General features: G+C 36.0%; 1 protein-coding gene across 4 annotated transcripts in view; it reads left to right on the top strand.

The window, feature by feature from the left end:
• The first annotated feature begins 728 nt into the window (after positions 1–728).
• The window catches only part of clcn5b (chloride channel, voltage-sensitive 5b), a 28,972-nt gene continuing 17,473 nt past the window's right edge, over positions 729–12,227 (top strand). The window contains exons 1-5 of one of the 4 annotated variants that reach the window (XM_084405308.1): positions 729–1,018; positions 1,490–1,535; positions 3,312–3,448; positions 9,547–9,695; positions 9,768–9,867. In XM_084405308.1, the coding sequence (XP_084261434.1) occupies positions 3,316–3,448; positions 9,547–9,695; positions 9,768–9,867 (382 nt within the window). In that variant the 5' untranslated portion in view covers positions 729–1,018; positions 1,490–1,535; positions 3,312–3,315. Of the gene's footprint in view, positions 1,019–1,489; positions 1,536–1,923; positions 2,010–3,311; positions 3,449–9,546; positions 9,696–9,767; positions 9,868–12,227 lie in introns of those variants that run through there. The other 3 variants (XM_084405310.1, XM_084405307.1, XM_084405309.1) reach the window with 3 other exon arrangements.

Genomic DNA, 12,227 nt, shown 5'->3' on the forward strand with positions numbered 1-12,227 from the left:
TCAACAGAAGAAACAAACACATACAGGTTTGGAACAACTTGAGGGTGAGTAAATGAGGACAACATGGTCCTTTTTGGGTGAACTATCCTTTTAATATACACTATTGTTAAAGAGTTGGTTTAAAGATTGTTAAAGATATAGATTTATAAACTGTAATGTTGTAAATGTATTACTATTTAAATAACTGATTTCTGCTTTAATATATCTTAACATTTAAATTAATATCTTAAATTATTCCTGTGATATCAAAGCTGAATGTTCAGCATCATTACGCCAGTCATCAGTCACATGATCCTTCAGAAATCATTCTAATATGCTGATTCGCTGCTCAAGAAACATTTCCTATTATTATTAAAGAATACAGAATTAATTTATGGATAGAGATCAAAAGAACAGCATTTATTTGAAAATGATTTTTTTTTGTGTGTCAGAATGTAAAAGTCTAAACGGTCACTTTTGATCAATTTAATGCATCCTTGCTGAATAAAAGAATGTTTCTAAAATAAATCTAAAATGTGTGAAATGGATAGCCTACATTATATGCATTATGATTCCAACCAGACATTTTTAAATACAGTTGCAGTTCTTTCAAATAGTTTTTTAATTATTTAAAAAAATATATAAATGTATTATTAATTATACAATACAATATACAATAATTAAAAAAAACTAAATGAACCAAGACGTTGGGTGGCGCTATTGACCCCTAAACAGTTCACTTTTTTTGAGGAAGGAGACAGTTCTTGAACTAAAACCCCTCAGCGATGTACTATCCGTACAAGGACAGACCCCCTTCCCCTTCAAACTTTATCCCACGCGAAAGGTCCGTGTGACTGGACTGAAGAAGAGTGAGGAAGCTGTGAGATGCTTTTGCCGGGAAAAGTGTGACGCACCAGTTGACGGTACTAGTCTGGCAGACAGCTGGGAAAGATTACGTCGGCATTGCTTAACCGAGGCACTTTAAAATCCAGATCACAAGACTTGGCGCCTTTGAAGTACTACGCTAAGAATCCAAGAGGTATGTAAGTTATCGGAAATGTTTTTGTTCGGATCCAGCCAACTGAATCATTTAGACTGATTGAATCATTCAAAAGAACAAATTAGCGTCGATTTAAAAGTCAAGTGACAGATAACGAAGACAATTGACAGCTGTGTTTAGATGAGGTAAAACTTCGGAGGCAAAACTCTTATCAGCTACTTGAACTGAGGACTTCACTAACTGGATTCCTTTATTGCTCTAGCTCTACAATAATTGACAAATTATCTGATGACTATATAACACGGTCAATAAATCAACGTTGTTTTGCTTAGAGTTTAAAAGGAGCTGACAACTCAAAAGTCCTCCGACGGTCGGTGTGATGCTGTATTTTGGGGAATTGTGTAACGTTACGTTTGTATCAGTTGGTTTTTAAAGCGTTTGCAGGGGAAGAGAAAGGAAGTGGTAGAGAACTTTGAACCCTGACTGAGTTTCACTATCATCATATTTCAGAGGAGTCCCGTCAGTGAAAGGTGGCAGACCGATGCATCACATTGCGGTAGGATTAGAAACGGAGAACCGGTTCTTATTCCGAACCGATTCCTTTAAAAATACTAGAGCCGCATGTGTTTCTTTTCTGTTCCTTGAACAGTTATTTAATCAGTTCTCTAATTTTTAAAATTGCCTGACAGTGTTTTCTGCACTAACGTTACTTATTTTATACTAACTCCGCTATTGGCTCTACTACAGTAACTTTACAGAGCGATTCACTAATGAATGACTGTTATCAGCCGGTTCTTTTTAAAGTTTTAGTTCACTCAAAAATGAAAATTCTGTTATCATTTAACTTACACACCCTCAAGTTGTTCTAAACCTGTATGAATTTCTTTCTTCTGTTGAACACAAAAAATATATATTTTGAACAAAATGGTAATCAAACAGTTGATGTGAAGTCAATGAGGCCCACCATCTAGTTCGCGACATTCTTCAAAATATCTTCTTTTGTGTTCAGCACACTTGGAACAACTTGAGGGTGAGTAAATCATGACACAATTTTCATTTTTGGGTGAACTATCCCTTTAAGAGAATCAGAAACATGCAGCCTTGGCCAAAAGTTTTGGCAGCGACATACATTTGTTGCATACAAAGTTTGCTGCTTCAGTTGTGGTGTTGATTCACATTGTTTCTAGATTATTGTGCAGATTATTGTGCAGATTATTGTGATTATCTAGATTATTGTGTAAATTCACTGTTTTTTGTCAGCATATGAGAAAGTGTGAAAAAAATCACACTATCATTCTGAACTGAATTAGCCTATAAGAGCAGACATGTGTTAGCAGTGATTACCTCCAAAGATGTGCAGCCATCATCGAGTCGCATCAAAATAGCCTCACATGCATCTCAAAGTACAATTTACCGGATCATCAAATCTTCTGGGAGAGAGGTTCAACTGCACTGAAGAATGCTTGAGGACGTCTTAGAGTGTCCAGCATGCGCCAGGACCATCTCCTCTTGAGGAGTTGGCGATGGAATCGTGTCACCACCATTGCAGAGCTCGCTCAATATTGGCAGATGGCGGGTGTGAGTGAATCTGCATGCACAGCGAGGCCAAGAATTTTGGACAACGGCCTGGTGTGTCAAGAAGGGCAGCAAAGAAGCCACTTCTATACAAGATAAACATAAATGAAATTCTGCAGCAAGTACAAGGATTGGGTAGCAGAAGACTGGTGCAAAGTTATTTTCCTTGATGAAGCCCTCTTCAGATTGTTTAGAACATCTGGAAATTCGATTGCCCGGAGAAGAAAAGGTCCCGAGACCGACCTTCCGTGTGTGTGTGTGTGTGTGTGTGTGTGTGTGTGTATATATAAATAAATATACATATATTACCGTTAAAAGACTCTAAACCTATCATTGTTTTACAGTATACCATAGAAAAGTGAAAAAAATTATCTACAAATACTGAAGCTGCAAACTTTTCAAAACACAATATTTTTCTCACAGTCAAATCTTTTGGCCATAGCTGTACAGTGCGACCAGTGTAACCCGCCGTTTCCTGAACAAATAACTCATATAATTCTTTTTAGTGCTTTTTAGTGCACTGAATGATTTCTGAACACCTTGTATTAGTCAATACCTTTTAGTATATCAACGTTAAGCACATTATCAATGACATTCAGTGGTTGAACTGTTTCTGGTTTATTCCTGATTTGTCATATCTGCTCTGCAGACAGTGTCATAATTTCGCAACAGGCTTCTGAGGATGATAAATTCAATAAGAATGACTTTTTTTGTGCACTCACTCTTCTATGACCTTATGTTCTCTCTGCTCTGACAGGGGGATGATGGACAACGAAGGGTTTTGCAATGATGATTATCACAATTTAAGCAGTGATGATGAGCTGGTGGACATTTCAGATGTTACAATGGACTTCAATGAGGATGTCCCGCCTCTGGACCGAGATTACAGCACAGGTAGGGTCGCGTACTCAGGCACGACATATGTTGTGGGCATATGCATAGGGATTGGGAATTGATTCCTTTGGTCTACATATGTGCATATTAAGCAATCTTGAGGGCAAAGATTGGATAACATTAGCTTAAAAACCACGTTCGCCTTTTTCTTTTCTTTTTTGGAATATTTTAATGAATATATTTTTCTAATAACACTTTTCACTGGTAAATAATAACAGGATGATAATAGAATTTTAATTATTAGCTGAAGTATCCTTTTAAAGTTTGAGGACAGACCAGCGGTGGCCATATCAGTATACTAAGGATGCAGACATTTAAGGGGGTCTTGTGAAAAATTTAAAGGAATAAAGAAAAAAAATGAAAGGTGCTCTAAACGATGTCACGCGTTTTTTAGGCTGAAACATTTTTTGTCACATACAGCAAACATCTCCTCACTGTCCGCTAGCTGCCTGATCACACTGTAAAAAAACACGGTCTCTGTAGACAGCCCAGAAAATGGCAAGAAAAACAAACAGGCCCAACCTGCACCATGAAACATAACAAACAGTGTTCCAGCCAATAACCGACAAGAATGATTTTGGACTGGCGGTTGGGGGGTTAGTGTGCATGCACAGGAAGGGCGGTGTGGGGAGTGGAGGAGAGAGAAGCATGAAGAGGGAAGTTAGCTAGAGGAGAGATGTCCTAGACATCGACAGCGACTAACGCTAGAATTATATTCTCTTGGATTTTGATATATTTCCGACACACGACCAAAGAGACGACGTTCCGATGAACAAATAGCAAAGAAGAGGGGAAAAAGGATCGCGCGAAGTCCCGAATTTACATCGGAAAAGTTTCCGTTTCTGTTTCAGGAAGCACGGAAGGGAGGGGGAGGGGACGGGATGAGGAGGGGGGAGGGTCGAGCTAGCCTCTGTTTTGTTTGACAATACTTTGAACGTCAACAAGAAGTGACCCAACAAGAAGTGACCCAACATCGCTTAGAGCACCTTTAAAGAACTAGAATTTATTGTGAAGTGATGCATTTGATTTATTTGTATTAAACATATAGGCCTACTGGCTAAATGTCTGTCCTGACCACATCCTGTAAATACATTTGTCAAAGCCACACGTTTTACCGTATTCTAGTTTAGGTCTGAGGGTGAAAAGTGAATGTACCGAAAGGCTATCAGTAAAGTGTAACCAAGTTGATTAAATTCATTCACGATTTGTACATATTCATTGTTAATCTTATGCTTATAATCTACTGAAAATGCATCATTGGATATTAACATTTCTATCATAACATAGTTATATTACATTTGCTACTTTGAATCCTACATCTCACTTTTTGACTGTTAAAAACTGAAGTGTTGTGCTAGAATTGAGACTCGGCCTCTGTAAAGCGTAACGGTAGGCTAATATAAAAACCTCAATGGTCAGTATGGCCATGATCATGGTTTAATCTTTTAGTCACGTCATTGTGGTGGGACCAGATCACTCTGTTCTCTGTCTGCACAGATACAGATGATGCTGTGCGTGATGTCACAAACAGACTCTTTTTCAGACCAGGAACTTCCTCTTTCAATGTGTGTGCATTTCACAATCTATTCTCTCTTCCCCATTTCACTGTAACTTCCTGTCTTATACTCTTACTGCTATATTGAACTGTTTTATATTGTTTGCTAGAAAACAATTTAATTCAATATTATTTAGTTTTTGATGCAAAGACTAAACTTCAGGGTAGGGTAGCACCAGCTGTTCGTAAGTTCTTTCTTAAATTGGAACGTAGAGTCCACAAGTAACTACTAGCTAGTTTTGTAACTAACTCTGTACTTTATTCCATTGCACCATTTGCCCATAAGGCAGAACGTAGCTAGTAGGTCGTAAACTCTACGTAAAGTAACGCGTAGTCGTATAATATGACGTTTACCCTTGATGATCCAATAGCAGCCTTCGAATACGTGAGCAGAAGTTGTTTAAATGCTGGGAATTTCAGTCTATCCTTCATTCTAACTTCTTTTGCCTCACTTAAAGAACAGTAAAAATACGTTTCCATTAAATAAGACACTTAATCATGAATAACATAAGTGTTTTGATATGTAAATAACATTCAGAAACTGTATTTGAAACAAAATGAATAAGGATAAACAAGTGATGATACAAACAAACATAAGAAATAACATTTATTGATTATGACTATATATATATTTATTATGATTATGATTATATTTACTATATATATGATTATGATTTTATTTGACATGCACAACACAGAGCGATGGGTCAGATGCACTCAGCGGCGCGCTGTAGGACGGGCTCGTGTTGATGAGCCGCTAACAAAGTAATCTACTCACATAATATTCTCTCTTTTAAAATGTAAGCAAGTGTAAATGTCAGCATTATCATATATGTCTAAAGAATTGAAGTCTGTCAGGTAAAAGAAGAGCTTATTGATGCAGTGCAGTTATTTTAGTAACCGTTACTCCTGATCGGAGGCTTCCGCAAATATTTAGTCAATACGTAGAGTTACGCTTCAACTAATTTTAATGGTGCAACGCAAAAATATTTAGTAGTGTGTAAGTTGTATCTTAGTGCCCATTTACGTCAAAACTAGGCTAAGTTGTAACTTAGTCACAAGCTGTTGCAAACGGCTCCTGGGTCGAAAGCAGGGGTTTTCGATCTTATAGACGCCACTGACCCCAAATATGACCCCTAAAATTTAAAAGGGATATACCTTTTATAAACACCCAACTGAAACACTGAAAAATGTATATTGTAAATTAGTTTCTATTTAGTCACATTATTATATTTTTCTACTCTGTAGTTATGAACTGTTAAATGTATTATTTAATTTTAATATTTTTTATTTATTTATTTATATTATTAAATTGAATTATTTTGTTTAAAGTTTAAAATTTGAAAATGAAGAAATTAAAATAGCCATAAATATTATTAGTATTCTAATCTTACAGCTGTAATGTAAAATAAAATTATTGTTTTTTTTATTTTTATTTTAAAAAAATTGAAAATGAAGAAATTAAAACAGACATAAATATTAGGATTCTAATTTAATACAGCTGTAATGTAAAATCAAATTATATAAAAAACAAAAAAAATATATATATATTTTTTTTTTTTACAGTGAAATATTACAGTAATCGTATTTCTTATTTTGCTTTTATTTAGTCATTTTAATTGTATTAGTAGTAGTAATAATATTATTTAATAGACATAAAATTAAAGTTTTGGCAGAACTACAAGCAAGCGCAGCAAACATGATTTTTTTTTTTTTTTGGCTGGAACTTTTGCTGAAAAATAAGTCGTATTTTAAATCATAATCACAACTTTTATCATTACAATTACAATTACATTACAATTATCAAAAATAATTTATTTTTTATTTTTTTCCCCATATGTTTGTGGTACGTAAAGTAATGTAATGTACGTTTGTTAGTGTAATTTTCTTTGGTATGAATGTTTTGTGTGGTTGTTCAGACTAATTTAAGTTTGGCGTGAAGGCTTCAATGATTTTTTTTTAATCATTAAACAATGGCAAAACACTAATGAAGGAGACTTGTGTGAGCCTAAGCCAACATTATGCACTGTGTGTGTTTCAGCTTAGTTTTCAGTGGTGCACTGGGAGATAAAGAGAAGATAAAATGAAGGAGAATTGCAGAGATCAATGATATTGAAGATAAAAGTATTTTAGAGAGTTTAGCTCATGGACACAGAATCAAACCAGGTCAGCTCGATTCTGTCTGAGGTTTAGGCCTACTGCTTGTATGATTTGGCAGTCAAGACTCACTGTGACAGGAAGGAAATGTAGTTACTGCCATCGTATGCATTTTACCAGTTGTTGAAGACTGATGCTGCTGTCATATTCATATTCAGTGGGATTGTTAAAGACATCAGCACCATTCGCATAATTTCATTGCTTGAACGATTTGGATCGAGGGAGTCAACAGAGAATTAAGCGAATGAGGAAACTAAAAGGAAGTAGATTGAGTGTTTATTTAGTTTGAGCTGCTGTTGTTCATGGTAAAGGGTTCATGGTATTCTCTTTAATTTTGTTATTTCAGTCTTTACTCTTTCTATACATTTTTGTTTTGTTCTTTTGGATCATCAGTTAAATGAGAACACACACCGATTCATTTTACAGAGCTGCTGGTTCCTCTTAAACCCCCACCTCTTTTCCACCAAGACTCAAATTACGGAATCAACACTTCTCCTTTAACTTTAGATTAGATTAAAAAACACGTAAGTTTGAGTGCTAAAACTCCCTGTTTAATTGAGAAAAATCGCATTCAAACTTTTGTTCACACCGAGTTCCACTGTTGATCTTTTTCTTTTTTCTTCTTTTTGAGGAGCAACAAAAACATCTGTAGTCAGTAGTCATTTAATAAGAGCTTAATCTGCACTGTCATTATTTGTGCTGATATTTACAATCGTTCAAAAGTTTGGGGTTGCTAAGATTTGGAAAAAAAAACCCCGTCTATTTCAATATAATTTAAAATGTAATTTATTCTTTTAAAGGCAAAGCTGAATTTTCAGCATCATTACTCTTCAGTGCCACATGATCCTTTAGAAAGCATTATAATATGCTGATTTGATGCTCAAGAAACATTTCTTATTATTATCAATTTTAAAAACTCTGCTTAATATTTTTGTGTTAACAAATAGGCTATATTCTTTGATTGAAAAGAAAGGTTTGAAATATATATGCAAAACAAAAATATATGACAAAAAATGATAGCTTTGTATTTTTTGGAGCCAAAGTCTCCATTCCCTTGTATTGTATGGAAAAGAGCAGCTTAGACATTCTTTGAAATATTTTCACTGGTGTTTCTCTGGAGCAACACATCATACAGGTTTGCAGTGACCTATTGCAATGAGCTATTCCTTTTATTTATTTTTTATTTTGCTCAGATAAAGATTCTGACTGCACAAACCGGTCCTGTTATTAAGCATGAAATACGACCTTATAGCCAGCAGCAATACTGTCCTATGTGTCAGATGCTGAAAATATGAAAAATGCTCTTGTGCTGTCAGAGGCCTTGTTTTAAGTTGAACCTGAATCTTTACATGAAGAGTTCAGATGCAAAAGCCTCTAAGTGCCATCTGAAATTTTCTTCTAGAATGATCATTTTTATCAAGCTCGTATATTTAAGCTCAGTAATTTCACTTAAATGACAATTAATAGGTAATCTTCATTGCCATTTAAGTGACTTAAATATACAAGCTTGATAAAAATGATCATTCTAGAAGAAAATTTCAGATGGCACTTAGAGGCTTTTGCATCTGAACTCTTCAAATGTATCACACATTGGTTTAAAACCAGTCTGAAGGCCTGGTGTCTCTCGCTATACATCTGTTAAACCAGCTTAACTAGTTTGATCTGAAACATTTGTTTAGTTCATTGTCATTTGACTTATTTGCATACCTGGGACCTGGGCTGTTTCTCAAAAGCGTAGTGCGCTAAGTTGATCATAGAGACCATTGGTGCTAATGATTCTACAGCCTTGTCCAGTTATCTGCTGTATATCTCCTGTCTAATCTGTATAAAAGTGTTTTCACAATATTGACGCTAAAAGTAGCGTTCCATTGCATGTCTCCTAGTTCTTGGAATAAAGATAATTTACTAAAGAAGCATGAAAGAATTTTGTGCTCTGGAGGTTAGTCATTGTTTCTAAGTAAACACGCTAAAAGTAAAATAAAAGTGCTTTATGTACTGTGTAAACATATGTAACAGTGACTTGTATCCTGTCCAAACTGGCTTGTATTTTGACTTGACTTCATCCACTGTTATTTTGTGGTCAGCATTTGAGGTCAACATCAGCCCTTTTCTTTTTGTTAAGTCTGTCTGGGTCATTCAAAGTGTGTTAGGCTTTGCCCTGCCAGCGATATCACACACGCTAACAGCTCCGATTGACAATGTAATGGTGAACTGGTTATCTCTAATTCCTCTCAGGCCACAATGGGAATTGTCCATCATTAATTGGCATTTTATTTGCATTCTGCTTTCACAATAGAAAAACAGCATATGCGTGCAATCCTGCATGCAAAATACAGAGTGCCTGCTGGCTTCCCATGAGTATTTTTGTTGTGTTTTGTTCCCGTAGGCCACTGTAAAGCAGATTGGAGACTAAACAACAGTCCTAAGCTGTTAGATATACTGGATGACACCATTCCTGGCATTGGCACCTATGAGGACTTCAACACCATCGACTGGGTTAGGGAGAAGTCTAAAGACAGAGATCGGCATAGAGAGGTGAGCGGGGTTTCCATCTGCTTTTGAAACTCCACCCACAGTTCCTGCTCTAACACCTTGTGTTTCTTTCAGATCACCAATAAGAGTAAGCAGTCTACACTAGCCTTGCTCATCAGCATCAGTGATGCCTTTTCTGGCTGGCTTCTAATGCTCCTCATTGGACTCATGTCAGGTCAGCCCACGTCTTGCCCACTTCCTGTTTATTTCCACGTTCTAATTCAGGGGTTTTCAAACTGTGGGGTCGCGACCCATTTGTGGGTCGCAGATTGGGAAGAGGAGGGTCGCGCAGTCACTATTGGCTGCAGCAAAATTTACGTTTCATGATTGACACACACATACAAACAGGTCGCACGATGTACCAACATTAAATAGAAATCGCTATATTGCTTAGTGCGATTTTAATTAGATAAATATGTCCGCATTGTGTTTCATGAAGCGCACGCGTGTTTATCTGCGCCTTATTAACAAGAAGAAACTCGTTTACTCCAATCACTGCTCTGCATTCTGCATGAGATCGCATTACACTGGAGAATTCAAATGTCACAAAAGGCTGATTCAGGTCTGGGTTGCGTTTCCCAAAAGCATCGTGAGCTAAGTTGATTGCAGAGACCATTGGTGGCAATGGTTCTACGATCTACTTAGGCATACGATGCTTTTGGGAAACGCATTAACCTCTGTCGTCTGTTCAACACAGCGCTGTTGTCTTTCAGAGATATGGTCGTCGTAAGAGTGCGTTGTTTGCGTTCCCTCGTATGAATTTTGCTACCTACCAACGCATAAGGGAAATGTATATGTAAAAAGTATTTCACATGTACACACACGAGCACGAAAGCGTTTTCTGCGCTGAACAACGCGATGAGTTTAACAAAACTTGCAGCATAAATATTAGTATTGAAATTCTAGGGCTTACAGTCAAATTAAATTATTAGTCTATTTTTTTTTTTTTTTGTCATTTCAAACCTTTGGTTAAGATTAAGCTTACTTAATCTTTTTCATTTCTTTAAATTTGTTCTGCCATGTCTGGGTAAATCAGTTGAGACAGCAGACAAAAACTACTCGGTATTCTTCACATTATTTCAACAGCCATTAGGCTGCTATTTTAATTCTCAAAAATGTTGATAATGTACCATAAGTTTGTATTGCAATTAAACTTATATGTCATTCATACTATGACAAGGAAAAAAGAGAACTAACGCCTCCCACCCCGCCCCACATTCATGCTTTAAAATTATTTGAGATAGATTATTCTTGTCTAGGTGGGTCCTGGAATGGAAAAGTTTGGGAACCCCTGCTCTAATTGATCACTCCAGATCAAGACAATATCAATCCGCTTCAGCTATGTGTATATTAGTCTGCATCAGGTCAGTAACTAGTTGGCATGTCTGTCTTTATGTAGGGTGACCAGACCCGTTTTTCAGCTCTATTTTTAGTGTCCCGACTTATGAAAAAATCATGGTTGTCCTGCATTTCTTGTTTCCTAAATTGTTTTTGCTAGGTGATCATAAAAGGGAGTATAGCAGTCATCTGTCACGCGAAAATAGCCTACGCAAAGGTAGCCAATCTCATCATAGTATATTTTGGAGAACAAAATTACCATCCAATCACAATTAGTTATCGATTAACTTGCAGTTAGTTAAGGCGGGATGTTAGAGAGCACCGGAGAGAACGTCAAATGTGAAGACATCAATGAAGTGAATGTGTACATTTAACTGGGATCTTCAAAAAGAGTTTATCAAGTTATTTATGTGCAGTAAGTTGTGAAAAAAAGGACTCAGTGTGGTGTCGTGCTGAATGACACACACCAGAAGCGCATTCTCAGACAGCGCGCAATCCCGGATTCAGTTCTCTTTGTGCCTGTATGGTCAAATGCAGACACAGTTGTCAAAATGCCCATCACGTGGAGCACGTCACGTAAATACAGCTCTGTGAAAACAGATTATATTAGATCCAAGCATTCAGAGTCTTAAAGTGACAGCAGCCTAAAATACCTGTCTGTGTAATTTTAATGTTAATCAAGCAACAAAACATGTTAAATAAATGTATACATGTTAAATAAACATACTGTACCTGAAAAACATAGTTTATTTAATTTGTAACTTACGTATTTGTCCTATTGTTTGTAATTTGCTGCTTTGTGCTTTTTTGATGTAACAAAAATAAACTAGGCCTAACTATATATATATATATATATATATATATATATATATTCATCTCATGAAATAAAAATTCTAATATCATGAAATATCTGGTCACCCTATATTTAAATGGAGTAGTGTATCAAATTGATAAAAGAATAAAACATGTGCATGTGAATAGCCTTTTTATAGTTCTGTTGTTAGTTTCATGTCTGAGAATAGACATGACTTACTTTTCTTCACTGGAACTTGTAATATTTGAAAACAATATTAATAAAATCAATAAATACTACATAAAAAGGGATAGTTCACCCAAAAATGAAAATTAGCCCATGATTTAAAGCTTGGAAGAGCCAGGACATTTTTTAATAAAACTCTGATTGTATTTGTCTGTAAG

This window comes from Rutilus rutilus, assembly GCF_951802725.1.
Source record: "Rutilus rutilus genome assembly, chromosome: 3".
NCBI lineage: Eukaryota > Metazoa > Chordata > Actinopteri > Cypriniformes > Leuciscidae > Rutilus > Rutilus rutilus.